At 42.4% G+C, this 26,992-nt stretch overlaps 1 protein-coding gene across 6 annotated transcripts in view; it reads right to left on the reverse strand.

The window, feature by feature from the left end:
- Window positions 1-26,992, reverse strand: part of PRR5 (proline rich 5) — a 93,072-nt gene that overhangs the window by 31,970 nt on the left and 34,110 nt on the right. For 2 of the 6 annotated variants that reach the window (XM_030468937.1, XM_030468938.1), the window contains exons 3-6: window positions 21,219-21,332; window positions 10,516-10,596; window positions 3,826-3,874; window positions 3,071-3,128 (exon numbers count right to left, since the gene is read on the reverse strand). In XM_030468937.1, the coding sequence (XP_030324797.1) occupies window positions 3,071-3,128; window positions 3,826-3,874; window positions 10,516-10,596; window positions 21,219-21,322 (292 nt within the window). In that variant the 5' untranslated portion in view covers window positions 21,323-21,332. Of the gene's footprint in view, window positions 1-3,070; window positions 3,129-3,825; window positions 3,875-10,515; window positions 10,597-21,218; window positions 21,476-26,992 lie in introns of all 6 variants that reach the window. The other 4 variants (XM_030468936.1, XM_030468939.1, XM_030468942.1 and 1 more) reach the window with 2 other exon arrangements.

Below are 26,992 nucleotides of genomic sequence, written 5' to 3' on the forward strand. Positions count from 1 at the left end.
AGAAAAACCCTGTGAAGAATAAAGAACAATAGCTCAGGTTACCTCCTCCTCTTCTTGCAGTAATATCTACTATACAAGACTGCAGAGAAGAGCAGTAGGAGGAGGACACAGCAGGTTAAACATGGAAACATTCCTGCAGAGAAATCTCCCACACCATGATCCCCTCTACCCTCTAAGCATTATCTGGCAGAACAAGCTATGATCTCTGGAGGACCTCCACAAAGCATTCCTTCAGGCTAATCCCTTAGCTTCCCTCACATAGAAAATCTCACCCAAGATCTACAGAAAAAAGAATGGTGTTTTGGCTCTCCTTTTTACTGTAACTTTCAAAGGATGCAGCCAAAACCTGATATGACTTTAGAGTTCCCCATGGTCCTTGCAGTAATGTCACCTCCCTCACTGCTCCCTCCCCAGCTGCAGCCACCTGGAAGCCTCCTCACTGAAGACTGGAGATGCTCTGACTAGGTCCTACAAGCAAGTTGGACATACAGTTTCTCACAGAACACTCCATACAACAGGCAAATGCAAGAGCCAAGATCTACAGGGAGGTAGTCTGGCTTGACAGCTGAATGCTGGCTTCAAATCCCTGCTATCCCAAACAGCCTGTGTGGCCTTGGCCAAGCTCTTTAGCATCCCTTTGCCCCCAGCCCAACTGTGAAAGGAGAGCAATGCCACTGCACCTCTACCAGCACCAAGTATTACAGAGATAAACACATCAATGATCATAAGGCATTCAGACAAGACAATATGACTATCAGGAAGGAAGTCCAATAGTAATCCATCAGTATGACTGCTGGTATCAGAATCCTGTACTATTCTTAATTTTGGTATTACAGCATTACTCAGCCAGGGAACATTTTTGCCCAGAAATGATGCATATCATAAAAAAACTGCATGAAAGCATCTACACTCCAAGTTAGCTAAGTGCCAATCTTTATTATAGGATACTTGGATCTCCCTGCATTTTTAAGCACATGACAAATAGTGCCAGCTCTGGCCCATCTGCAACTCCTGAATTATTCCAAGGTTGATGACTTTAAGTGCTTTCAGTGACAAATGTGGATCACCATGCTATCTATACTGCAGCTGCTGGCTTGTGAACCACACCATACTCCTTGTTTCTGCACCACCAGGCAGCAGCTCTCCCTGCCCTACACATTAGTGCACAAGAGATAACAAAGGGTGTTCTTGGTTTCAATTTTGCTACAATTTATCTTGCATTAGTTCCAGGGAAACACAGCACGGAAACAAGACAAAAATTTTCCTAGCAGCTGTAGCAGTAGTAGTAGTAGTAGTAGTAGTAGTAATCACGTTGCATTATACTCTCCATAGGTTTGTGTCTGAAACACTGAAGTATTTCCAAGATATAAATCCAATCATGAAGGAGAAGGCAACTACTCTATGCCTTGAGGGCAGTTTTAAAAATAGTCAAGTATGTTAGCTACCCAGAAGCTGAGGTTAAGTGGAAACTAAGCCCTTATAAACTCAGTTCCAGATGTGGGACATACGTACTTTTCCAATTTTGCTGCTTGAATTGCATGAAATCAATACGCCTTTACTGTCACACACTCCTTCACTCTGTGGGCACCTTGTTTTGTGAAGTGATGGATTTCTGCACAGCATCTCAGAAAGGCTGCAGAGTTAAATGCCTTCTGCCAGGCAGAAGTTTTACTGGGGGCTGTGGATCTTTAGGGTTTGTTGATGATGAGCATCTTTCACACAAAGGGATGTGACTTCAGTGTCCTTGCAAGAATATGTTTGTTTTACTGTCGGGCAAAGATCCTTATATTTACCATAAGCATTTGCCTGATTCCAGGAAGCTGGGTTACTCTAAATGCTCATTTTAATGAAGCACGATATAGTTAATTTTTTATGACACAAAAATGCATATAGTTTTCACAGGGCTTCAAAAAGTTAATTGAAACTCTTGAAAGAAACATAAAAATTTAAAAATCATCATTCCAGAACAAAAGCTGAATTTTTCAAAACCTCCAGCAGGACGAAACCCCTGCAAAGTATGTTCTGAAGTAATTCTTTTTTCTTTTTTGAAAACTTCAACAACTGAATAAGAAACTCAAGCCCATGGGATGCAGGACAATTTGAGATTTGAAGGCAGGACCACCAGTGCTGAAGACCCAGGAATGGTGCCCTGCTCAGAATGGAATTTTTTTCATGTGAATTTGTTCCCTTTTTTGTGGTGTTCAGGGCTACTATAATCTTTCCATCAGAAAAACTGGATTCCTAAGACTATCTTAATCTGATCAGCTGTACTGTCAGTAATGAAAGGTCACATTTAGGATTTATAGATAGCTGAAACTAATGGAAACAGTTGTCTCCAGGCTACTGCTTAATATGAAAGCAGCTCTAGAAAAGGAATAATGCATTCTTTAAATTTTTCTCAAGACTCCCCAAAGACCATGGGCAGTAACTCTTTATGATATTCTGAAGCTATTTCACACTCTGATGACATATACCTATATAGAGGACAACACAGCATATTTAACAGCACACCTAAATTTTGCACAGTGGCATAGGACATGAAACAAGGGTGACTGTAAAACAACACACTGGGTTATTCTTGATGTTTGCTTCCATAAGGTGTCACTTCCAGAAAGTGCAGACAGACAAATGAAGCCTGGACTATAAAAAAGAGACAGTGTCTGACCTGGTTTATGTAAGCATGAATCCTGAATAACTCTCAAAACGACCTACAGAATTGTTTTGGACTTTGCCAGACACTTCACCTAACTGGGATATTAGTGCTTAGGTTTCTATTTATTAAGATACCTGTCTTTCCACTCTTTCTTAACACTGAGCAGGCTATTATTACAGAAGCACCATGTGTCCATGCTGGAGGTCATCTCTACTCCCTTGCTGCTACTCCAGGCAATCACCTCTCCTTAGCGAAAGGAGAACACCAAGGCAGGACACCACACAAACTACAGGAGTGAATTGATACAACCTCATCTACAGTCCCAGGAAGACAGTGGGAAGCACCACACTGCCTCCAGAATGCATTTCCTAAAGTTTCTGTGACAGACATAGATAGCCATGCTAAAATCCAAGTTACCTTCATAAAACCGGATCTTGTCTCTTAGGATCACCATGCCTTTTGTGAGCAGCTGATTCTGTAAATAAAATATAGACTACCTTTACTCAATTCTGTACTTCCCTACAGCCATCATATTTCACATTTTGCTCGTTTTTCTTACAGTAAAGGGGCTCTTTTATTTTAATGATCAATCATCAAAAGACTCCTCCTGTGTCCATCTTGTTTAAATCACTTGGGACACTTGCCAAATGATGATATAATCACCTCCTGCTTTCAGGATACAGCATGTATTCTGTGGGGTAGAAAGTGCTTCTCAAACTTCAAATGGCTGACCCACAAAGCATGCACTGGCTTACAGAAGCAGAAACAATATTGCTTCAATAGACAATGTATACTTGCTACTAAATGTCCTTTCTATTACTGTACTACAATGAACTTAGGATGTTTGCTCAGGAGTTTAAGTTTTAGGCTATTTAGAGAATATCTGAAGTGTACTGAAAGACAGCAATCCCACACAGAAAAACAATGACAGCCCCAGCCAGGGCTTTTTCTATCTAACTATGTGTGTGTGTGTATATATATATATATATACATATATCTATATATATTTCACCCAAATCTCATTAGTCCATAAATGACAAAACCCAGAGAAGTCAGTGGACATTTCTGAATGGTTTCAAGGGGCTCCAGGTTAGCATTTACAGTGACTGAAATGATTTTGCTCAATAACACATAACAAAATCTGATTTAAATGAAAGAAAACACATGCCTACCTGTAGATACTCAGTGAAAAAGGATCCCAGTTCTGTTTTCAATAATTGCCTGTATTAAAAAGAATAAGAAAAGGATCTGTGTAATCAGCAAATTGTATTAGCTGTGCACTGCATGGAAAAAAGGAAGTCACTAACAGAAAAATACTTTCATACAAGCACCGAGTCTAACTACAGGGTCAGTGATACCAAGACTCCCAAACAGCATTTCTGTGTGTTGAAAAGTACGTACCGTGCTTTTAGATGACTCAGTAGCATGAATACATATGAAATAAATTAAGAAATATGTACGAAAGGAAATTAAGATTTGATAAAAAGAAGAAGCTTTCCATCCTGTATCTAACCCTTTTTAAAAATGCTCAAGTTGTCCTGTTGTGTCAGGGCTTCACTGGCACCTAAAGTTGCAGAGACAGAGGAACTTCTAGCTCTCTCTGCTCATCCATGGGTGAACCAAAAAAAAAATGAGCACATGATTTTGCTAATGCCTTCAGAGACAATTCATCTTTGTCCTGCATAGGGCTGAAAAAAGAACTGTGACAAAACATTTAGAAAGAAATCTAAAGCAGGATACTGATCTGCAGTTTGTTGCAGGCATGAAACTTGGTCAGTTTTCATTGGAACACTCACAATCTTCCAATCAGGAGACCCATGACTGGGTCATGGCTGAAGTTCTACATGGTTTCAATTAAAACACTGGTAGGAATTTAACATCCTAGCGCTGGCTCTCATGATTCCTCTACACTAAAAGCTACAGAGCCATCCCAGAGAACAAACCAAACTCATATGCAAAAAAATACCCACAAATAACCCTCGAATTCAGAAACTGAATTCAATCCAATCTACGAGCCTATTTGTATCCAGGTTAAATTCATTACATTGCTAAAGAGCTGTATGTCATTTAGGTCTCACACTTTGAATGCCAGACTTACTTCTCTGCACTCAGATGGCTGTTTAGATGCATAAATGAGAGCTCAGACCTTATAAAAATGTAGCCCCATCTGGGTTTTCTGAACATTTGCAAATCTGGCCTGCAGCTCTTTTGAAAACCTGTCCCTGTGTAATCACCTCAGATCTCATGAAGAAATGAGGTCAAATTCAGCTTAAAATCTGAGCACCCACTTCAATTGGTGTAGTTATGTAAATTATACATTGGTAGCATGTTATCATCTGTCCCTTTGGGTTATGTTTTTAAATAACAAATAACTAATTAATGAAATTATTCAACTAGTAAACAAATACACATTGGGTTTTAAAACTCAAGGATATCCCTACACTCCACAAAAAGTCTGGAGGAGTTGCATCTCATGTTTTTAACTCCAGATGCTTCAGCACATCCTCCTGAGACCTTCTGAAAGTTCAGGGAAAGGAGAACCAGGTCAGTCCTTAGGACGCCAAAATACAGTCTTATTTATTTATCTTGAAGCACATGTCCACACTGACATCAAAGCACCCTGTGGAAACACTCCAGGCATAAATGACAAAGAAAATAAACAAAAGGAACAGGGTTTTCAGATGCTTCTAAGCATCAAAATCCTTTTCTGCTATGAACCTAAATAATTTGTACAGAATAGCTACAGAAAAAAAATATCAAAAGTGAACTCAGGCTTTAGCCATTTGTCTCTTATTGCCATAAATGGCCACTGAATGGCTAATCCCCTGGTTATGCTGTTGCAACATGTGGGAGGTGACCACCCTTGTTATGAGTTGAGTCCATCCTCAATGGCACTTATTGACAACCCTTCGTGGAAGTTAAAAACCACCTCCCCCAAAGACTGATAGAATCTTAAAGCATTAGTAGTATGTCAATGAGTACATGGATACTTATAGCCAAATTGTGCCACGTTCACTCAAAGGGGAAATTTACTGTCCAAGTGGTCCGATTTTTTTCTGGATCACAAGCGATGGCACTAAAGTTTTTTTCTCACTTGGAACACAGATAGATAAATCATTTTTAGGTTAAAATAACAAGAAGGTTACAGTTTTGAATTTTTCTATGACAGTGAACTTATTCCCAGATACCTCTTCATGCCATTGTTTTAAAAAGCACTGATAATTTATGCTGACAGGTTTTACTTAATTTGCTACCCTTTCTCCTGTCTAGCAGATTTTTAAAGTCTAGTCCTGGATTCCTCATAGTCTTGCAAATACCTTCTCTTTTCATATTTTATGTTCTACTGATAATTCCTGGCAGTTTGGCAAGAAATACAAAATTATGTTCTACTTACCAATAATTAGCCCTCTGATAAAACTAAATCCCACCACATTTCCATTTTTTCAACTGTGAATGAACTGAACAACCAGCCTGTAGTTAATTATATGCACTGGACTGTATCACACCAAGCAGCACTGTGGCTACATTAGCATTTCTGTTTACAGGCTGGAAGAGGAACTGGCAGCACAGTTGATGCATCTTGCCCTTTGAATTCCCAATAATACAGATACTTCACACTGCTTAATTAATGTCTCATGAAACAGTGAGGCTCTCAGGCCGTATCAGAACACTGGTGTTTGATGTTCTCAGTGCCCATATTCATTTAAGAGAAATCCACAACAAAACTGGATCCAAGACATTGTGTGTACTTTTTTTCCATCCTTATAACAAAAAAACAGTTAGGTTGTCACCTGTCAGATCCTGGATAATTCAGATTACTGAATAACCTTATCTGGATATGTGTACATCATGGTGGAATCCAGGTAAAAATCTGATTACACCTAAAAGATATCTCTGGTCAGATAGCAGACCTAATTCCAAGGACACTTCGTTTTTAAGCCAGTCATTTTCCACCCTTATGAAGTATATAATTGGTATGAGGTCTTCATTGCCTCTTTAATGACTTCATAAATTAAGATGATCACATAAATTCACATAAAAAATGCTAAAATAGCTCCTGTATATTTTGCATCTTCCTGCTGTTACTTCTTTGGCTCATTTTGAAATGAACTCTTGCAACATTATTCAGAACGGAAAGCTCAACACTGTATAGGATCTGTTAAAGTTAAACCAAATGGAAACAAGTGCCTGGACTGGATCTGAACTCTTGCTACAAAAGAGGAAACGCCACTAAAATGTGCTTTGTTTGCATCAAATCAATTTCCTAAACCTCAGAAAAGAGGCAGCTATAAATATGTATTAGCTTTAATACAGGACATCCTGCTTCCACTGTGTTTCCCTTCCCTTCTTTTTCTTTCTTGATTTACAAGTGGTGTAAATAAACACTTTGAAGTGACATACGGTGCATGAAATGACAAAGGAAAAAGCTCTGTGTGATCACATACACACATCAAGAGAAATACTAAACTGTAAGTACATACATATAGATTTTTGTTATCTGACTTCTGAATCAATTTCCTATTAATTCACCTAGCAAGGGATCAGAAAAATTAACGTACAGGCCATGCACTGGTGATACAGCCAGTTACTGGAGCATCATCTCACCACCTATTGCATGTCATTAGCTTTAGCAGAGTTATTCAGGAGCTAAAGCAACATGAAAGAGGCTGAAGTCAACACAACAATTTTATTAGTAGTAGGGCTTCTGAGTGCTACATGACTCGGAATCTAAGGCCACTTTCTAATGACAGAGGAATGCAAGAACGGTGTCTAAGAGTACTGGTGTAAATGAGTGGAACCTTTATAAGCAAACCTAGAAGAAAAGTAAATGGCACTGTGGAGATTTTTACCCACTGATGTTTTCCTAAATAATCTGTGCATATATAACCAAAGAAGCAAAATGTGTGCTCATGAAAGGTAGCTACAAATTTTTGTTTGCCCGTATGTGGAATAGACGTGATATTCCCAAGCCAAGATGATGCTGTGCTAATATTGCAGGCATGACTTAACTGTTCAAATATTTACACTTGTTCTGTGACTCAACTAGGATATTCAAGGTTTAATTATGAAAAGTATCCTAAAACCTGCTCTAATTAAGGTGGTAAAATAAAATAACTTCTTTTACTGTCCTGTAACTGAGAGAAAAAATTTCATTTACCTTAGCGCTTCCACACTCTGATTCTGTCCATTGGAACTAATGGCTATTTGTTTCTTTTTACTTGTGTACTTGTGGGAAAAATGCATCTATAGCAACTGTAAGGCAAATATACTCTTGCTCCACTTCTGAGTTCATGCTTATGAATCAGGTATTTTTTTCATTCAGTAACAGTATCAACCCAAGGAAAGTTATTTTGAATTAAAGAACAATAGTAGAAACATACTTTTGGTTTTTGTCATATCAGTTACTTTTTAGTTAGGTTTCAGCTGAATTTAAGTGAAGAAAAAGGGCTTTGGTTACAAATAGTCAGAAGGCCCTAAAACTTTATTGACTGTGGTTGGCAGTAAAATGAAGCACACAGCAGGAGTGCAGTAGCTTCTGGAAAGAGACCCTGGCTGGAAGTCAGGAAGGCTGGAAGTTACCAGGAATGTTTAGAAAACACAACAGTCATGCTCTCCTCTAGAGAAAGATCTTTGGGCTCTTGTGTCCTCTTTGCCACTCAGTTTTCTCACCTTAGCTATTTTCTATGAATGAAGCAAGAAGGACACACACTAGAAGTTTCACAAAAACAAACTTGGAGTTGTCAACCAAGAGGATGGACACCTTTTGGCAATAACTAGAAGGCCAAGTCAAAGGTAAGAGGGAAAAACTTAAATCCAGCAGCAGACAAGAACCAGTCTTGAAACTGTATCTATGCTGCATCTCACCAAATGCTTGCTTATTCCATGGGAATTACACTGCTGATGCCTTGTTTACAAGAGCAGATTTCTAGGTCCATCTAGATTTCACAAGATTTTGTCCATCAGCTCAGGTCTAAGTCATGAAGCGTTGCTCCCCCTGAAGCAGAGCAAAACTGAACAATCAGCAAAGATAACAACAAAGCAGAATTATCCTCACCCTGACAAAAAGAAATGGGTCTATCAAGTGGTGGCAAACCCATCATGAAGTGGAAAAAAAAATCAGTCTATCTGTAGTCATCTTTCCTGTTCAGCTGCCTAGGATGCTCAGAAAAATTAATCACAAATGCATGAGCATGCATCATCAAGATGCAGGGTTTATACCCAGATAAATTAAATATCTGGGCAAAATTCACAAAAAATATCTGTCTCTGTCTCTCTATCTACTTCTATCTTTATCTCTATCTCTATCTACCTATCTACGTTTCTCTCTATCTCTCTATCTATCTCTCTCTCTCTCTATCTACCTCTCTCTCTCTGTTCTATTTGTTGGTTCATAGAAGATTATATATGTCTCTGTCACATCAGTAGATAATATTTCATCTTTTGTCCCTCACCAGCAGATGAGCATCCTGAGGCAAATGCACAGGGCCAGGAAATCTCAGCTCACAACTACCCCTTTTTTGTCATTCAGGTAAAGCTGAAGAATTCTAACTGCACTTACAGTAATAAGGATCAACCATTATTCCAATAACTAATTCAAAATGATTGATGGATCATGCTAACTGACAACCATCCTAGAAAAGCTATTCTTTGTATGTCATTTTCTCCCCAGAGAAGTAAGAAATAACTGGAGAATGAATTTCTTTTCATTTCAAAAACAGAGAGAGAGAGGGGGAAAAAGAGAGATCGCAGGTCAAATGTCATTCACATGGACCTCTTGGAAGTCATTCCCCCACATAAAGGAATCAGACTGGGCCAGCTATCCAGAGTGGGAAACAGACAGGGACAGATAAACCTAAAAGATCTGGATATTCTGTGGATTTTGTCAGACTCCAGTGCCTGGATAGAGTGGGAATAAACAGTAAAGACAAGGGAATTAGTGAAGCTCTTATCTGAAGACAGAGGGAATGTAATAAGCTGTTTGTCTTTTCTAAGAGCAGCATCTTTTCCACTGTTTATTCTTCAAAGCATTGGGACAAATTTATAAAAGGAAATCTGCTAACTTGCCCTTGTCAGTGAGAGAGGGTTTAGTAAGTAATAATGTGTGCTAGAAAAAGTAGTAAAAAATAAGATGCTATAAATCCAGGTATCAGCTTACTTCTTGGTAAACTTCTTTGCAATTGTAACTTAAATAACTAAAATGGTAGGATTTTCACCTTCTCTTTTTTATCTTTAGGGAAAAAAAACTTCCCATCATACATCACACTGGTCTCTGTTTAGTCTATTGTGAACAGTATCATCACAGTATGACAAAGAAACACAACCATAAGCTGCTTTACCAAGGTCCCTGTACTGACAAGACAGCTTTATAACATCTACCCCATATTCAGCCTGTGTAGAAGAAGCAGCTAGATATAAGGGACCACCAGGCAGACCACCTTTCCTTGCTGTGTCACACTGAGCACCTGGAGGCTTTACATTCTCCACAGATGCAACAGAAGCAACTCAGACCTAAGCCTGGCACCCATGGAAAGGTCAGCACCACTGGAGTTGCACAGGGCTGCTTTACTAGAAGGGTCCAGGCTTTCCCTTTCTTAGTTTCAGTCCAGGACATCAAGACAGAGTCTGAAATAATCCATCCTCCTCACAGCTAAATCTCTTCTCTGCAGAAGGAGGAACACTTGCCATGCTGTGAGGTGCTGACAGCAACAGCTATGCACTACAGCCAAACTGACAGTACTGGTTGAAACTACCACTGGGGAAAAACCCTGTAATCCTGATGCAGAAGCTTTGAAGTGCAAGTGTTTGCAATCAGTACTGTGCACACTGGCTCATAACACCTTGCATGGAGTTGAGTCTCTTACCTGACTCCTTCATTGAGGTTGTAAAGTTCATGGTCCGGGAGACCTTTACGCTGGAACACTGCTATTACTCCATTGTGGATACTGAAAGAAGACATAAAGAGACATTGCACTGACTACACTTTAGAAGGTTATCACTTCCACAGAAAGCATAATATCTCTGCTTAGACATTTCAGGACATTTTAAAAGTCTTAGATGACTTCTGGTACCTCACCCCAGATACTTTACAGGGACTTATTGCCCAGACAACATATGACATATTTGAAAATTGGTTCTTTTTTATTCAAATCAACTCAGTAGCTTCAACAGTTGTACATCTGAAATCAGTAATTCAAGAAAACTTAGGCTTATGTATTTAGTTACTCTGTATTAGGCATATCAAGTATAACTTTAATATATTCATATATCAAATATAATGTCTCTATGGCTCACCACAGAGACAATTATCAGCTTCACTCTGAGATCAGTGATGATATTCTTGGCATTACTGGTGCATTATTTGTCTGAGCAAGTCTATGGTTACTTGGATTCATTATCAACGAATCAACATGTATCCAGGCTGGACACCATACCATAAGTATAACCCACAAATATAGCATGCCTTTACTACAATGTAATCTCAAGAACAGTTAGGTCTTTTTAGAAAAAAAAACCCTAAAACCAACAAAAAACCCCAATACTGGACAGTATAAATTCTAAATAAATTTTACTGATCTCTCATGTCTTTTCAACAACAGTAAAGGGGCCACTGGTAACAAAGACTGCTTCCTGTTACCATTTACTCATTTCTCAAAGATTTATACTCTTCCTTCAGCTAAAGAAAAACCAAGACTGTGCTGGAAGAACAGATCTAGAGTTTCTAAGGCAGTGCAAGAGGCAGCGATGTGCTCAGCATAGTCCAACCATCTGTTCTTCAAAAATGTTCCCTTTTCGTTTTCATTGCCATTAGTAACTGTTCTGCAAGCAGATGTTGCTTAGAGGTGGTGACTTTCTGCTGCAATTAGATGCAACCAAAGACAGGACCGAGGCCTAAAAATTCTCCAGTTCAAGTGAAAGTCACATGAGCAATGCAGTCACTCCCCCGGGGACTCCCAAGGGTCACTCACTCCCTTACTGCCACTCACTTGGCTGGTGTAAGGCCAACAGCCACGCAAACTCTAGGACAGTGAATGGCAAGAATCTGCCCAGGGATTCTAGCAATCCAGAGGGGATGCTTACTGGTCCCATGAATTTAACAAGACCACACCTCAAAGGGCTACTGTTGCGGGAGGAGCCTTTCTTGCTCCCGAGGCTCGATGAGCTGCTGGCCTCTCCATTGCCTCACACAAGAGTAAGCTGAGCTTCCTCTCTGTGGGTGTGTGTCCCACCTTTATTGGCCCCCTGGTAATAGGGGGCCTGCCCTAACCAGGCACAGGTGGACTCACACCCACTCTTTGGCAACTCGAGGCACCTGGTTTATCTTGTTTCTCTACAGGCTACTGAAATGAGCATCTGCTTCAAGATGAAGCCCTGAAATGCTCCTGAAATATAACTGACACAATTAGTGTGATGACACATCTGCCTAAATCACTGAGCTCAGTTCTGAGGGCAAGGGTAAAGAAATGCCAGTGGAAGGTAAGACCGAACCTCCTCCAGCACTAGCAGAAGTGAGTAGAAATCTCCTTCCCTTTCCTCAACCCAGTACCACCTTTTATAGCCTCACAGCTTTGACTCCAAAAGTTAAGACTCACGTGGTCACTTCATCTGTCCACTCACCCCCACTCCTCCACTCATGGAACAGCTTGGCGACTTCTACCACATTTAACTACAAAGTGAAAGTCCCCAGAACACAAAGGTCTTTTACATTTCAGCTAGGGTAGAAGGAGCATCTTTTAGTGACCCAGAACATACTCCAGAGTGAGGTCAGCCTTTATTCAACATGCAGATGCCTTCGCTTTCCAACACTAACACACATCTGCTTGTAGTCCTCTATTCAGTTTCTAATATGGCTGTTTTTACTGAAATGACCATTCCTACCACTGGCAGTAACTTATTACTTGATTTTTGCCTGCCTCTTTCATCCCACACGTAAAATAAAGATGATGAGACTCAGCTGATGACTCCATTCAAGGATCTTTAAGATATATTTATGAAAATTGTAACAAAAGCAGTATAATTATCAATAGCAGTATTACATGCCATCATCACACATTTTTTCTTTTCCCCTCACAACCCTAATAATTACAAAGATAAAATACAGACTTGGGCATGAGGCTTTTCCTATCATATTCTATGTTGCACTTGAGAAGAGGAGATGACACCTTAGGGCTTATTTCTAAAAAAAGCACAAGGCAGAAGTCATCCTGCTCTGTAGTATCTTCCTAGGTACTCTCAAACTGCACGCTGACACCCATCCTGTACTCAGCAGGACTGAGGAACAGCAACAACAAGCCACAGAGGTGCTCAGGAGGTATATTTGGAGGCCACCAACTTGGAATCTCATCTCTAAAACATCTGATGAAAAGATCTTCCGAAGATTAGGTGATACATCGTGAACTTCCCTCCTGGGGATCTATTTTAACCAGTGACTCTGAAACATCGCCTTTCAAAGCCTTGGAGCTGACCTCCCCCTGCTCACACTGCACAGGAGTCTAATGCAATGGAGAAAATTCAGACTTCTCGAATGCAAAAAAAGACCAGATTTGCCTCGTACCAGGATTTGCAGTTGCCCTGTCTTGTACAGAAGAGGTAAAGATGATACTTATTTCTAAGGTCTCCAGAGGGAGGATGCCTGATTCCTACTGGTGGATGAGCTTTCTCAGCTCAGGGCCAGATCCATCCATATGTGGCTGCTCCCACTGCAATGCACTCAACATTAAACCTTAGTAGAACATCGTACGACAACCCCTTTCACTGTTTGCTCAGAGCAGAGGACTGGGCTGGAATGTAGAACTGCTGCTATTTACTGAAAGATTCAAAATGCAAGCACAAAACAACACTGAACAGCAAAGGAATGCTCTATGAGAAAAGCTCAACCACATACACCTGTGGAAAGGGGAAATTAAAAGTAGCAGGTGAAAGCTATGACCCACCGTGGAGAAATGCACAAGCACATCAAAATAGGAACCATGATTATCCTCTTCCCTCTTTTGTTCCTTTGGTGAAGTTCTAAGGACATTAAGCACCCACTTGCTGCCGTTCCCCCCCTCCCATTAGTGTCTCTCTCTTCTTTAAACCCATGTGCACAGAAATACACATTCATGATCTAACCCAGCTTATTTTGGCTGGCTTGAACAGACACACTCCATTTACGATTACTTGAAAATTGGCAGCTAAATGTCTCTGGTATACAGGGAAGCGACTTGGGTATTTTAATATTATGAGTAATATGTGAAGTACGATTAATGTAGTGGATAAAACAAGCAGTCTTTACACGCTCTTCTGATTCGGAAATGAACTTTGCAATGTTCCCTGCCAGCCTTCTGCACAGAAGAATGACTAAATATCTCTCCTAGAAGCCAGCATGCTCTCCCTGCTTCTCTCTGGCACTCGTATCTAAATGAGGGGGAGGTATTCTCTTTCCAGCTTAACAGATCCATTATTACAAATCCCCAAAGAAATAAGAGAGAAGCAGCTTTTTTAACAAGAGCTTAAGGGGACAGGTTATAAGCACAAAAGTTATTGCCTACGTAGAAGAGCTGTACCTACTTATAACATCCCAATGGTGATCTTTTAATCTGTCTAGGATCTCCTTTGCAGTGTGGGACGACTGCCTTGTCTGGCAAACAAGTCTTGGCCCTGCTACGTTGACCAGCATCATGCAGGCATGTGGTCACCAAGAGGGTATGGAGATCTGCCCCTCAACACTTGCTCAAGAAGCAACAAAGGAGATGAAGTAACAGCGATGCTATCAGTGGCATAAGCTGCTGCCAAGATAATAAAAAGCTGGCTTGTATCTTCTTAGTTACTCTAAGCTAATGGAAAAACCAAACACAATCCCTGCTTAAATCAAAGTAATGCTATGGATTCTAAGACAAATGATTGCTTAAAAGGATTTAGTCAGAGTGGTACAACCTTTTATTGTAAAGAAAATCTGAGCTGCTGCATATACACAGAAGTCCTGCAAGATGTTTGAAGTGGGTGGATCACCTTCTCTTGTGTCTGTGACCAGCTGCCACTGAGACTTAAGACAATAAAGTATTTAATTAAGCCTGCATTCTAATAGTTAACTTGAATTGGAAATGACTTGCAAACTCCCTTCTCTGACTCTTTTACAACATGCGAGTTAATAATGGGTGCATTCATACACTGACATTACTCTGAACACCTTCATTGTGGTTGCTGTGTGTATAAACGAGTGCTCAAGGTGCACAAGAACAAAGCAGTACAGAGGAGACAGAAAAGAAACCAAGAGTCAGCTCTTGAATTGTCCATGCTTAGTACTGATTAAGGTTCCAGCCTCCAATCAAGACCAGACCTTACACTGCATGTCCAGGGTTACAAATATTTCTCATTTGCTGTATTGTACCAAGAGCCACATTTTCCACAGAAGCACAGATGTAGCCTCCTACTCCTGCATCACTGCATTCTCCTGCTTAAGGCAATGAACAATCCCTCCAGCAGTATCTTCTGCTGGAACAAAGGGGACCTGGACACAGTGCACCTTTGAAACAAGCTAGAATCACCCTCATACTATAAGAAAAGGTAAATCTTAAGAGTTACAGGACTATGGCATTTCTTGAAAGCACACCACCATTCATTAGCCAACACCTGAGCTGGTAAGAACTGGGGTAAACTGCTGTGGCAATTAACTAGAATCCAAGCATTAAGATAAATTGTGCAGGCAGCTTTCCATAAAAACATATGCCATGGGTCACCCTTGGTCTAAAGATAATGGCTAGGAGAAGACATTTTGAGAGATGAACAGCAGAGCAGACAGAAGCATGGGAGGAGGCTTCTCAGAGGTCAGTGGGTAGGAAGAAAAGAAAGATGCATGGCTAGAGCAGGCTGGCTGTAGGAGGAGAAATCAGGATTGGAAAACTGCAGAGTAGGTGGTTTTTTTTTTGGTTTTTTTTTTTTGTGTGTGTTTTGTTTTGTTTGGTTTTGTTGGGTTTTTTTGATTGGGGGGTGTTGCAAAATTAAGACAAAATGTCAGCTGGCTCAAGCAATGTACTGTACTCATCTATCACACAGTTGACACAGATTGCGGTTGATTGCCCCCAAAAAACTGCATATAGCCCAGAAGGCACTCATAGCAAAAAGAATCAACACAAAACACCAGCCAAATTTCACCTCTTTGGAAAGACTACTCATACTACATTCACCTAATCCTGCAGAGAAGGTGGCAGCTCCAGGAATTTCTATTCAGCCACCCGGAACTGGGGGAATGGCAGCTCTAGCACACACAGCCCAGATCCTCCCCACTGTTTGCTTTACAGCAAAGGGATCTGGAAGGTGTAAACCCCTAGAGCACAATGTTGGATGTTTGCTGACAGCACTCTCAACCAGTCTGACAGTGCAAGAGTCAAGAGGGAGAGGGTGAAGGTTTATTATTCTGATTTTTGCATAATAGAAACCACTTCCTAAGTAGCTTAAAATACCATGAAAACATACATTTCCCTTGAGGTGCTACTTGTCCACCCAGACACCACTGCCTTTGGTGAGTGGGAGGCTGGCTCCCCCCAGCACTGAAGTACCACCCCTTGTCTTTCACTGACATTTTTAAGAAGCCAAGAAGGAAAAACTGGTGTCATTAAAACACTTCCTTCTGACAGGTCAGAAACAGTTTGTCCACAGCATTGAGGAACAACTGCAAAATTGGGCTTCTGAGTGTCTGAATATCTGATGTGTTTGCTTTGACTGTGGCCCTGGTCCTTGCAGCTTGGTGCTTCCTGGCAAAGCAGGAAACACCTGGAGTGTTCCTGGAGCAGCCCATGTTTTCATTTGGTTACAGCATGCAGGTGATCTCAGTCCTCTGAAACAAGTCACTACCTTTGCTTGCAAACAGCAATGCTGTGTGAATAATCACACCCTGCAAGTGCTGGGTTGTTAAAGGCAACGTTTTCATTTTAAAAAGATTGATTTAGGGCTCCTTTCCTCTAGACAGTTATGGCAATAGCTAATTAACACTAACTGACCTGATATACTTGTATCAAAACCTCCTTGAAGACACTCCAGCTCCAGAAAAAAACATCATTTTTCTGAATTAGCTTAATCCAATTGGGAGGAGCCCATTTTCAGCACAGCATCAGTCCAGCTGCAACTCCACAGGCCTTCTGTGATGCCCTGACCCTTTCAAAGCAAGCATGCAGCTGCTCCTTCACTTACGTTTCTGAAATTTCTACCCAAGGTAAAGCAATGTGGGAAGAGGCATGGGCTACAATTACACACTGGATCATACAAGTGAAAATAAACTGGTCTGCAAAACTCCTTCTTCAAAGACTTCTAGAAGCATTAGTTCACGGACTACAGTAACTATAAACACTACTTGTAAGTACAAAGAGGATGAGACAGACAGATGAAGGGACTTCCCTGAAGTGTTACCAAGCACTAATATCTTTAAAAAGTGTAGGACTAAAGAGATTTTTTACACCAATTATACCTGCATTCAAGCAAGTATAACTGTGTCTGGAGGCCTATGGGGAGCTGCAATTCTCCACTGCCACCACTTTCTGCTACTGTAGTCAAGGCTGGCACATGCTCCATGCTGCAGCGCTGGTTTGAACAGCTGGGAAGTCCCCTTCACTACTCCATCCCTCCTCCCCATCCTGTGGCTCAGCTCTCTCTGCCTTCCATGCATACACATGGCTGAATGCTCCAAGGAGAGCTCCCAAAAAAGGGTCAGGAAAAAGAAGGCAATCCTCAAACAGGCAGAAGTATTTAAAAATCTTTCTGAATAAACACTAAATATTGCAAGAAAGAAAATTTCAGGGTAGAATAGTAGATAAATAAGCTGGTCTGGAATATTTTCTCCCTTAGAAAAGCCTCCCTGTGATCTGAAAAAAAAAACCCCAAACCATTCATTTTTAATAAAAATATGAGATACAGTTCCCATGACTGAAAAAAATGCTTTACAGCAAGCTATTGTGGTTAATACAACCCTGTAAGAATTAGCCCAAACCATAAAACTTTTTCTGATTTCATATGTCTCCTTGGATTTACTGCTGATCTCACTAATGTCATAGGCATCTCATCTAAGTTTTCCTTCTTCGTTACCTCCTACTTCTCCATGAATTTTCCCCATTATCTTACACCAACAAGGATCTGAGTGTCTTTGACTAGAGGCTTTCCCACAGTATCACACAGTATCAGCTCCTGATTAGGCAGTTTGTTCTAGCTCAGTCAGAATAAAAACCTTGCGATGGATTTTATCTGCCCTGAGAGGGGCCCCCCTGGCTTGCAAGCTCAAGATTAAAAACCCTGAGTTTCTCAGTCCGATTGGTTTAGTCAGCATTCAGTTCTCACTTTTTGCCTCAAGCAGAGAGGGGGGGAAGAAAAGGAATTGAAGACAATGCTAGTGAAAAAATCTAAGCTATTTTAATCCACTGCAAATTCTGTGAGCTGTAATGATTCTGTGTTGTTCCACAGTGTTGCTGCTGGTTGCTAGCTAACGTGCACTGCTGGTGTGTGGCTGTACAAATCTTTTGGGGTTCATGGGAAAGCAAGCTCAGAGCTAATTTGCATAGCAGCAGACAGCAGCCGAGTTCCAATTTCCCTTTGATCTGACGCTGTCAAGAAGTCTCACAGCATTTTAATTTGGAGGTGAAAGAAAGTTATCAGGGAGGAACAGAACTGCCTTGCCAGCACTGAGTGCTCCTGTACCCCTGCACACTGAACCCTGCAATTAAGCTCCTGCAGTTTGCCCTCCCTCAGTGTCAGAAAGCAGCAGGCATCCTCTGGTACCAGCACTCTGAGGGATGAGACTGCTCTGAGCAGAGTGGAGGCAGCAGAGGGTATATCGCTGGGCAGCCAGACCACAGTAACACACAAACCAGTTGCAGATGGGGAGCCACACGTCCTCCTCAGAAAAAGCCCACGGTCACAGAGCTGCTTCTGCCTTGCAGAAGACCTCAGCAGCAAAACTTTGGGTCGTCAGCCTTCCAGCATCGTCCCTGGCAGGGCCAAGCCTTGCTCCACCTCAAAGAGCTAACTTTCAGCATGAGGTCAGCAGCCTTGTCTGAGGCAGGGCCTGCCATGGGAGATGTACTTTTCCTCTCCCCACATCAGTTTGGATGAACTCGGTTCAAAGCCTCTTTCAAAAGTAGATACACACATGCCACACCCAGGCACAGCTGCTAACATTAGGCAAGAACCCAGCAGACATTTAAATATAGAACAGCCATGCTTGGTGAGAGGGAAGAGCTCTGCTAGTGCACCTTGACTTCCTTGATCAGCGAGCTCTTAACTCCTGGATCGGCACAGAACCAAAACAGCACAGGCAATCCTCTTGTTTGGAAGAACAAATCTTCCCAGAAGCCAAAGTATGGCATGCTGGGCCTCTGCTAGGATGTCTCAGTTTCACAGGGGGAAAAAGCAAACCTTCCACAGCCCAAGATTTTCAAAACCCACCCAAGATTTCAGATGAGTCAAGGTTTAGATGCCCAGTTTGCAACACCAACATTATGGTCTCTCCAGAAGAGCTGAACCCTGACTCTTTCAAGACCAGACCCTGTTACACATGCGAAGATGGGCACGCACTGGTGGCAGACAGGAGCGACAGTGGATAACTTAATACAACTAATCCTACATCATTTAAGCCCTGGCTTTCCTGAAGATAAGCTCTAATATTACAGCCTGTAGAATAGTTGTTTCTTAAAAACAAAAGAAGATATAAGCTTCCTCGTGTCTGAACAATCACCCTCACACTCTCTTCTGCTCAGAAGAACACCTTGCATTATAAAATCAAAAAGAAAGTGGCCTTCTGTTTGCCCAAGCAGCACAACCAGCTCGTCACCTGCACTACTTGCCCTAGCTTTAGGCAGCTGTTCACCCAGGCATGTGATGCCCGCTTGACTTGCCGCTTCAGGTGGCACCTGCTTGCCACTGCATGACAGCCACCCTGCCAATATTCCCAAAGCATTTTGGAGGCACAAGCCATAAACAACAGAGGTGGCTCAGTGATCCCTGCACTGGGAAAAGGCAAACTGTGGCAGGAAAGCACAGACATGCCCGAGATCACACAAAGCAGTGACAGGACAACTCACACTTACTCCAGGCAACAGGACAGTTCTATAGGCATTTGGATGCAGAAGTGTAGGTCACTGATAAGACAACCATTTCTAGCCAGAGCGATACCTATCCCAGAGCCGTACCTGTCCTGTCCAAATTAGAACTAACAAACTCCAGTTTCGGCTCACTTAGTAAAAGCCTCTGGGTTAAGTTGCATCAGTCCTTAAGCCTGGAGCCTTCCCCATCACAGCAAGCCTGGTGCCTGACCTGCTTTATATTCATATCCATCTCCACAGCTCCCTCCCTCCAAGCAAGACCTGGAAACACTAATCCCTGCCAACAAGAGCCGTCAGCACATCATCACAAAGAGGCTTTGGGGACTGTATTCTGCCACCTTGGTAGATGCCCAGGAGTATGTTACTCCCTGCTGCTTCCCATCAGAGTACTGGCCAAATGAAGCCCCAACTGGCACAAACCAAGGTGGCTTAATCTAGCCATTAATTGCTACCAACATTCAGACTTTGGAGTCAACACAGGGTCACATAAATAGCACAATATTCAAGCAGAAATTCAGTCTCTTTTGTGACTGGTACAGATTCAGTGCCTGGGTGTTGCTGGCATTAAATAACTAATTCATAACGCAAGAATGAAATTGCAGATTGAGTGGTGAGAGGGACAGAATATTTGATATTTTTTTTCTCAGAACTCAAATACCTTTAACAAATGTGTCCTTAGTTCATGAGTATTTCTCTTCCTACAGTTGTGCCACCATATTATTATAAAACATTATGAAATTATGCTTTCCAGGCTGTGACACAGGAGATGACATTTCACTTTCAAAAAAGACATAACCTCAAAGGATTTGGAGACTTAGACTTATCTTTAAGAGTGTTCCCCAACATGGTCATTAAGATGCTTTCTGTGTTAAGTTGCACATTCTCAACCAAATATTTGCATGAGGGGTATTTTGTCAAACAATAATAAAATTAAGATGTATCATCACAATAATGAAAACAATCAGGCCTTAGTCTTCCCCGTCCACATTGTGTGTGGTTGTGGCACGCAGAGACAGACATTTGTATTGATGTGAGTAAACTGAGTGGACTGTATCATATCAGTAGCAACACTTAATGATATACAGTTATGCAAATAAAAACTGTATTAACAGTTGCATGTGACTTTTTTAATTCAACCAAATTAACCTCAAATGAGACTATCTAGATAGAAACAAAGACAATAGTTGAAGCTGGACCCTTTGAAATAAGTCCTTGCACGTCACAAGGAAGAGCAGGCTGAGCTGAGCCATCTGCAGGAAAGGCTCTTTGCCATCAGCCTTCAGAGGAAGGTTAACAGCAACAGGAAAAAAAAACCAACCCAAACGCTCCCTTCTTTTAGGTGAACACGAATTCCAATACTTGTACTGCACTAATGCAGAAAGAAACCTGATGTGCTGTAACCTTGCCAAGCTGGGAGCGAGGCAACCCAGCCTGCAAGCTGACGGAGCAGCAACCTGCACGGGAAGGCAGAAGGGGAGTCGGCACGTTGTGAGAATCCTTACCTGTTCCAGGTAGCGTTGGAGCAGGCCCGTCGCTGCTGGGTCCCCCGCTCATCCAAGGCTGCCTGCTCTCTCTTGCCCAGATCACTGAGGCTGGGCGAACTCATGAACTTCAACCTGCGAAGAGTCCTCATGGTCAAATGTGTGTTTGTGCGTGGCAGCTACAGATACACCATCCTGTTTACACACACACACGCGCGGCTGGGGCAGCGGCAGCGGCAGTGCGAGCAGTTCCCTCCGTTTGCTGTTCAAAAAAGAAACTTAAAAAAAAAGAGAAGAGAGAACCAGTCTCTACGGAGCACACCTCTGCCAGCAAAACAAACCTTTAATCAGATCAACTCTGACGTCATCAACTGTGGTTAATAATTTCTCCAGTCCTTTCAAAAAATAAAAGTCAAACTTCTGGCTGCTGCTGCAGCACTTCGAAGGGGCCCCTTGCAATCAGCGGCTGCCCCGAGTGCGAGAGCCTCCCCTCCCCCTGTCCCCAGGACCCGGGAATCTCGCTCAGCACCGCGGCAGTGTGCTCCTGCTCCACCTGTCGTGGGAACTGCTCGGCTCCTCCGGCAGCTTGGGGAGGGGGGGGGAGGGGGGGTTGTTCTGTCAGCTACTCTCAGTCTCTCCCTCTCTCTCCACTCATAAATGGAAATGAAACTGGAGAGCAACAGACGGAAAAAAAAAAACACCAAAACAACGAACTAAACAAAAAAAACCCAAACAACAACCACCACAACAAAAAACAACAACAAAAGAAGACACCCAAGCAACCAATACTGACGCACTGAGAGTTTATTGGAAAGTTTCATAATTGCATGTGCCCTGCCACGTTATGACACAGCACACACGCGCTCTACCTACCCCACTCACACGCACACGTATGCACACTCCCGCACTTCCTCTCCTCTGTACGCGCACAACACAGCCCCACGGACCCCTGAAACAGCCCCAGAGCTCCCTGGCACAGCCCCAGAGCTCCCTGGAACAGCCCCACGGCTCCCCAGCGGGATCCTTTGGCTGGAAAGTGTCACAGGAGCCACAAGGAAGTGTGCATTCACAAGCAACACAACTGCAGAATGACAAGTGCTGGTTTGGGTTTTCGCATTTTGGGGCATTTCTGGTGTGCACAGGAGAGCCAGACATGTTCTCTGCCTTTTTGTTTTTTTAAATCGCGATAACAGCTGCACTACTTAGGGCATAGTTTCTACAAAAGCCCCAGGTGTCTTATCTTCAAAGGAAAAATCTTCCTTCTCTCCCTGACTGCAGCACTGGGGCTGAAGGATGTGCTGCTACAAGACTCCAGCCCATGCTTAGCCTGCTGTCACTCACTTGCGGTTCTGTTTTAATGTCAGCAGTGCCTGGCTCATCGGCTGGGACGCAATGTAACAAAACGGTGATTATTTTTTTTTCACAAAAGAAACAGTTTGCAATAAACTAAGCCACAGCCTAAGAACTGCTCTTCTGTTGCTACAGCATTGGTCTGCAATACTCTGGTAAAAGGGTCAAGGCTCCTTGCAGAGTAGCCTTCCACTCACCGGGAGGGGCCTGCACTACAGAGGAACTTAACCTTTCTTTTTTCCCCCACTTTGTGCTCACTCATTTGTGATAACCTATTGCCTAGACTCGGGCTATAATTGGATTTGTTTGTGTCCAAATAATATGTCAAAGCTTACATTACCGAAGAACTGAATTTCTCACAGCAAGATCAGCCCTATGTGCATCACCTACTGACATTTAGTAAAAACTGATTCCTCTTTGAATTTGCTCAAACTCACATCGGCTTATTGCATATAAATATTTACTTCCAACATTTGTATTTGGTATTACTTACATGGTAAGCAGTTGCAGAATCACCAAGGGCAATAAATCCATTTTTACCTTGTGCTAGTTTTAGCAGCAGTAGTTTTATCCAGCTGCTTGGATTAGCATTATATTGATTGTCCTTCTCACACTAAAACAGTCAAGTATACAAACGAGCATCACAGTACACGGCACGTAGCATTTCACTTTGGAAGGGACCTGAAGCTCCACAACTAACCTATGTACAAAGACATTGCTATCCCTGGTGTCCTCCAGATGTTTAAATCCTTCAAACAAATGAACAACAAACCACTATGTACACAACAGCAAAAGGAAAACAAACACAACAATATATTTCTGTATTCTAAGGAATGAGATGGCTTCTACAGAATACAAATCAGCAACCAGAAATAGATGCAGCAGAACATTGCTCTGTTCAAATGGGATGAAGGGCACTCCATTGCTGTGGATCACACAGCCTGGAAGAACAGGGGAGCACAACTCAGTCTGAGCTTCTGCTGAGGGCTCAGATAAACGTGCATCTACCCTGTTAAGTCAAACAACTAGTTAGAGAAACCTGTGGCAATTCCACCTAATTTTATTTTACACTTGGCTAAGTCACTTTTCTGCTTCTCACTTGCTGTGAATTTGATAGGCCTTGCAAAATGTTATTATACTGGATTAAACCTTGGAATTTTTTAACTCTTTGATCCCTAAGCAGCACCAGAGACCTTATGAATTGCACCCTGATGATCCCAGTATGTCAGCAGGTACATAATCACACTTCATCTGCTTTTTTACCTCAAATCCTCAACTTGCTAATTGAGCTGCTGCATCAGCCTTGGATACAGCAGATGACACTGCAAAAAAGCAGTACTTTCTTCCTTGTAAAATGCCAAATCCCATGAGAAGGAAAAAAAGGACCTCTGTCTGACTGTATGTTGAAATAGTATACTGATAGAAGTCAGACTATTTTTAGGCCACCCCATCAATCTCAGTAACCAGTACCAGATTCAGAGTCAATGCATGCACAGAAAACATGAGAGAGGCAGCATTCCAGCTTCATGAAAAATTTTAGATTGAAGTAACAAGAGTACAGCCTTTTCTACACTTCTTCTTCCTTCCTATGATTGCATCTGATCAAATGTTGACTTACTGTAAAATAAGTAATTTTCAACAATCATTACCTCCACCCATAATTACACAGTAATACTTCACATTTACATTGTGCTCTGCATCCATGGACATCCTTGACTTCATGGCACTCATTACTTCAGCCCTCAGTAGCTCTCAGGTCTGAAGGTGCGGATCCAATCCGCACTTCAGCGTTAAAAGCGAAGAGAAAGGTGCTGTGACTTGCTCGGGCCACCCCGTGAGCAGGTGGCAGAGATGTCAAGAGACCCCAGGACCTCCACCTCCTGTTCCAGCACACTACTGAAGGGATGCTGCAATGACTGGAAAGCTGGGGATGCCCTGGGCCCAGGCGTCTGGAAGGCAGTGCAGAAGATGGAGCTCCTCACAGGGCTTGTGATGCGGCTGCTCTTCCGTAGCCACTTGTGAAGAGAGTTGTTGCAGCAGAGCACTGCTTCAGGACTGAGAGGCAAAGCAGCAGGGATGGATTGCCTGCTATTGGTCATGGAGAGGGATAAGAGCACTGACCGGACTAATTGGGAGGGAGGGGAGAAGGGTGGATTGGCAGGGGCCCTCCCGGAGGCTCAATAACGAGCGCTACAAGATTCTTAAATAGAACAACTGCACTCAGCACATCTGCAGCCACAACTATAAAGTAGTGTTACATTAATTCATTTAATCCCAGTGTGCTGTACACGATGCTAATACCACTATTCACTCTCAAGAAACCTGCAGCTCAAAGGTTAAGTGATTTAACCAAAGCCACACATCCCCCTCAGTGTAGAAGGCACATCCAGCCCTAGCTCCTGCTCCTTCTCTTCCTCTCCAACACTTCTCCTCTTAAAAGCAGGCCTGTCTCTGCTAGAAACTGTTCTTTCATCTTCGTGGAGCCTACATCCTGCGTGGTAAGTCCCAGAGCTGCCACAGTACTGGAGATGTAGGGGAGTTCTGCTCACTTGGGCTTGCTTGTTATCTTGAGGCCTAAAACAACGTACAGGTATGTGAATGTAGGCTGATAACCCCAGAGTTTTTATGCTGTTATTATAGGACAATGTTAGCACAGACGCAGGACCTTGTAGCAAGCAACAGCTTTGAAAATAATCACCAAAGGTAACTGTCATTAGCTACTGGTCTGTTTATAACACCTGCAACAGTCTTCCTGGGAGCTGTGGTTTGAAGATTGCATTGCTGACTCTAGCAAGCACTAAAAAAACATCTAGCAGACCTCCCCCCCCCCTCCAAAAAAAACCCCAAAACCGAAACCCTCTTTATTTACATGAAGTTATGTTCATTTTTACAGTACAATCAGATTGCCTTCTTACAAGTTTCTTTTTTACCGTGACAAGAGGAGAAAGGAAGCAAAAAATAATGTTGATGAACAGGAACACTAAGAAATTCACAATATATGAAATGTACAGTAAAGCTGCCAATGTGGTGACTGCCAGGGGTCAATGTGTTTTCAGCTGCACTGCTTTGCTACTGCAATGACAGGTTAACACTGCAGCGATGCTGGTGCCAGGGGGAGGATATATTCAGCAAGAGAATTTGCTACCTCAGCTTTATTCACCTGAGCTTTGCCACATAAAAAATCCAACTCAATAAATATAAATTTTAATTGGGGGGGAAGAACACTTTATCTCCTCTCCTCTTTTGGAGGAGAGAGCAGAAATCCCTATGGAAATGCTGAATGGGGAAGGGAAGAACAAAGAGGTAAAGTGTATCTATGGCAGAAAGGACTTCAAAACCTCCCTAGACAAATGTGCTTTAGTTTTTCATGAACTACACCACAAAACTTAGGGCATGCCTCAACACATGCAGAAGCTCAGGAATTAGACTTCTGAAAAACCACACTTCTTAAAGGCACCGCACGTCCTGCTGCACCAGCAGAGGAGTGGCAAGGCGGGAAGAAAGAAGATTTGAGTATCAAGAAAAAAAATGAAAGGAGAGGAGGGGGAAATGAAGCTGCAGACCTTATGATTCATCAATTCCTTTGCTACAAAGCTCCTTTACCATCAAAAAACAAAGAATAAAAAGAATAAATAAAGTATGAAAGCAAACAGGCACTATTTACACAGTTTCCTATCCATCCTACTGACTCCCTGCAACCCCTGGAGATAAAGGCTCTCTCAGGGAGAGCTGCCTGTTGCCTACTGAGGCTGATCACAGGACAGCTTGGGTTTTTCTAGTCCTTTGCTTGATTTCTATCCTCACTACAGTCAAGCTCTGATGTACAGGAGGGAACCGGGGTTTACTGGGCCGTCTCCCCAACCTCTGAAACACCTCCCATCTACTCCTGTACCTCTGCATCCTCTGAGCAAAAGTGCCCTTGACAACAGCTGATCCCTTTAGAAAGAGCAGGGGGGTTCTGGTCCTTCAGCTGCATGCAGGACTCATACATGGGGTTTCTTTGTCTTTTATGCTGTGAAAAAGAAGAAATGTTGAAGGCAGTACTTCCTTCCTGAGCAGAAGGTGACACCTGAGTTCTTTTTTACCACTACAAAGGGATGATCTGCTGCCCTCGCCATTTCTGCAGTAACACCTGCAAGCATAACCTGTCCTGCAAAGCTTCAGACCTGACGTGCTGCAGAGCCACTGCCTGCCCTGGAGGCACCAAACTGGCTTGCATCAAACACAAGACACTCATCAGCATGGCAACCTGTGGAGGACCAAGGCTTATCTCTTGGACCTTTCCTTCCCAGTTTTGTTTGGTATGAGGCAGAGAAGTGTGAATGTGCCTAGGAGATCTTCTCAGTAGACAGAGAGATCTGCACCTGAGCAAAAGGTCATCTGAACTGCAGCAATGTACATGGGTAGTTTCAGGTTTCTGCTGTACAGTTTTTACCTGTTCACTG

Source organism: Calypte anna, chromosome 1 (assembly GCF_003957555.1).
Source record: "Calypte anna isolate BGI_N300 chromosome 1, bCalAnn1_v1.p, whole genome shotgun sequence".
Classification (NCBI taxonomy): Eukaryota; Metazoa; Chordata; class Aves; order Apodiformes; family Trochilidae; genus Calypte; species Calypte anna.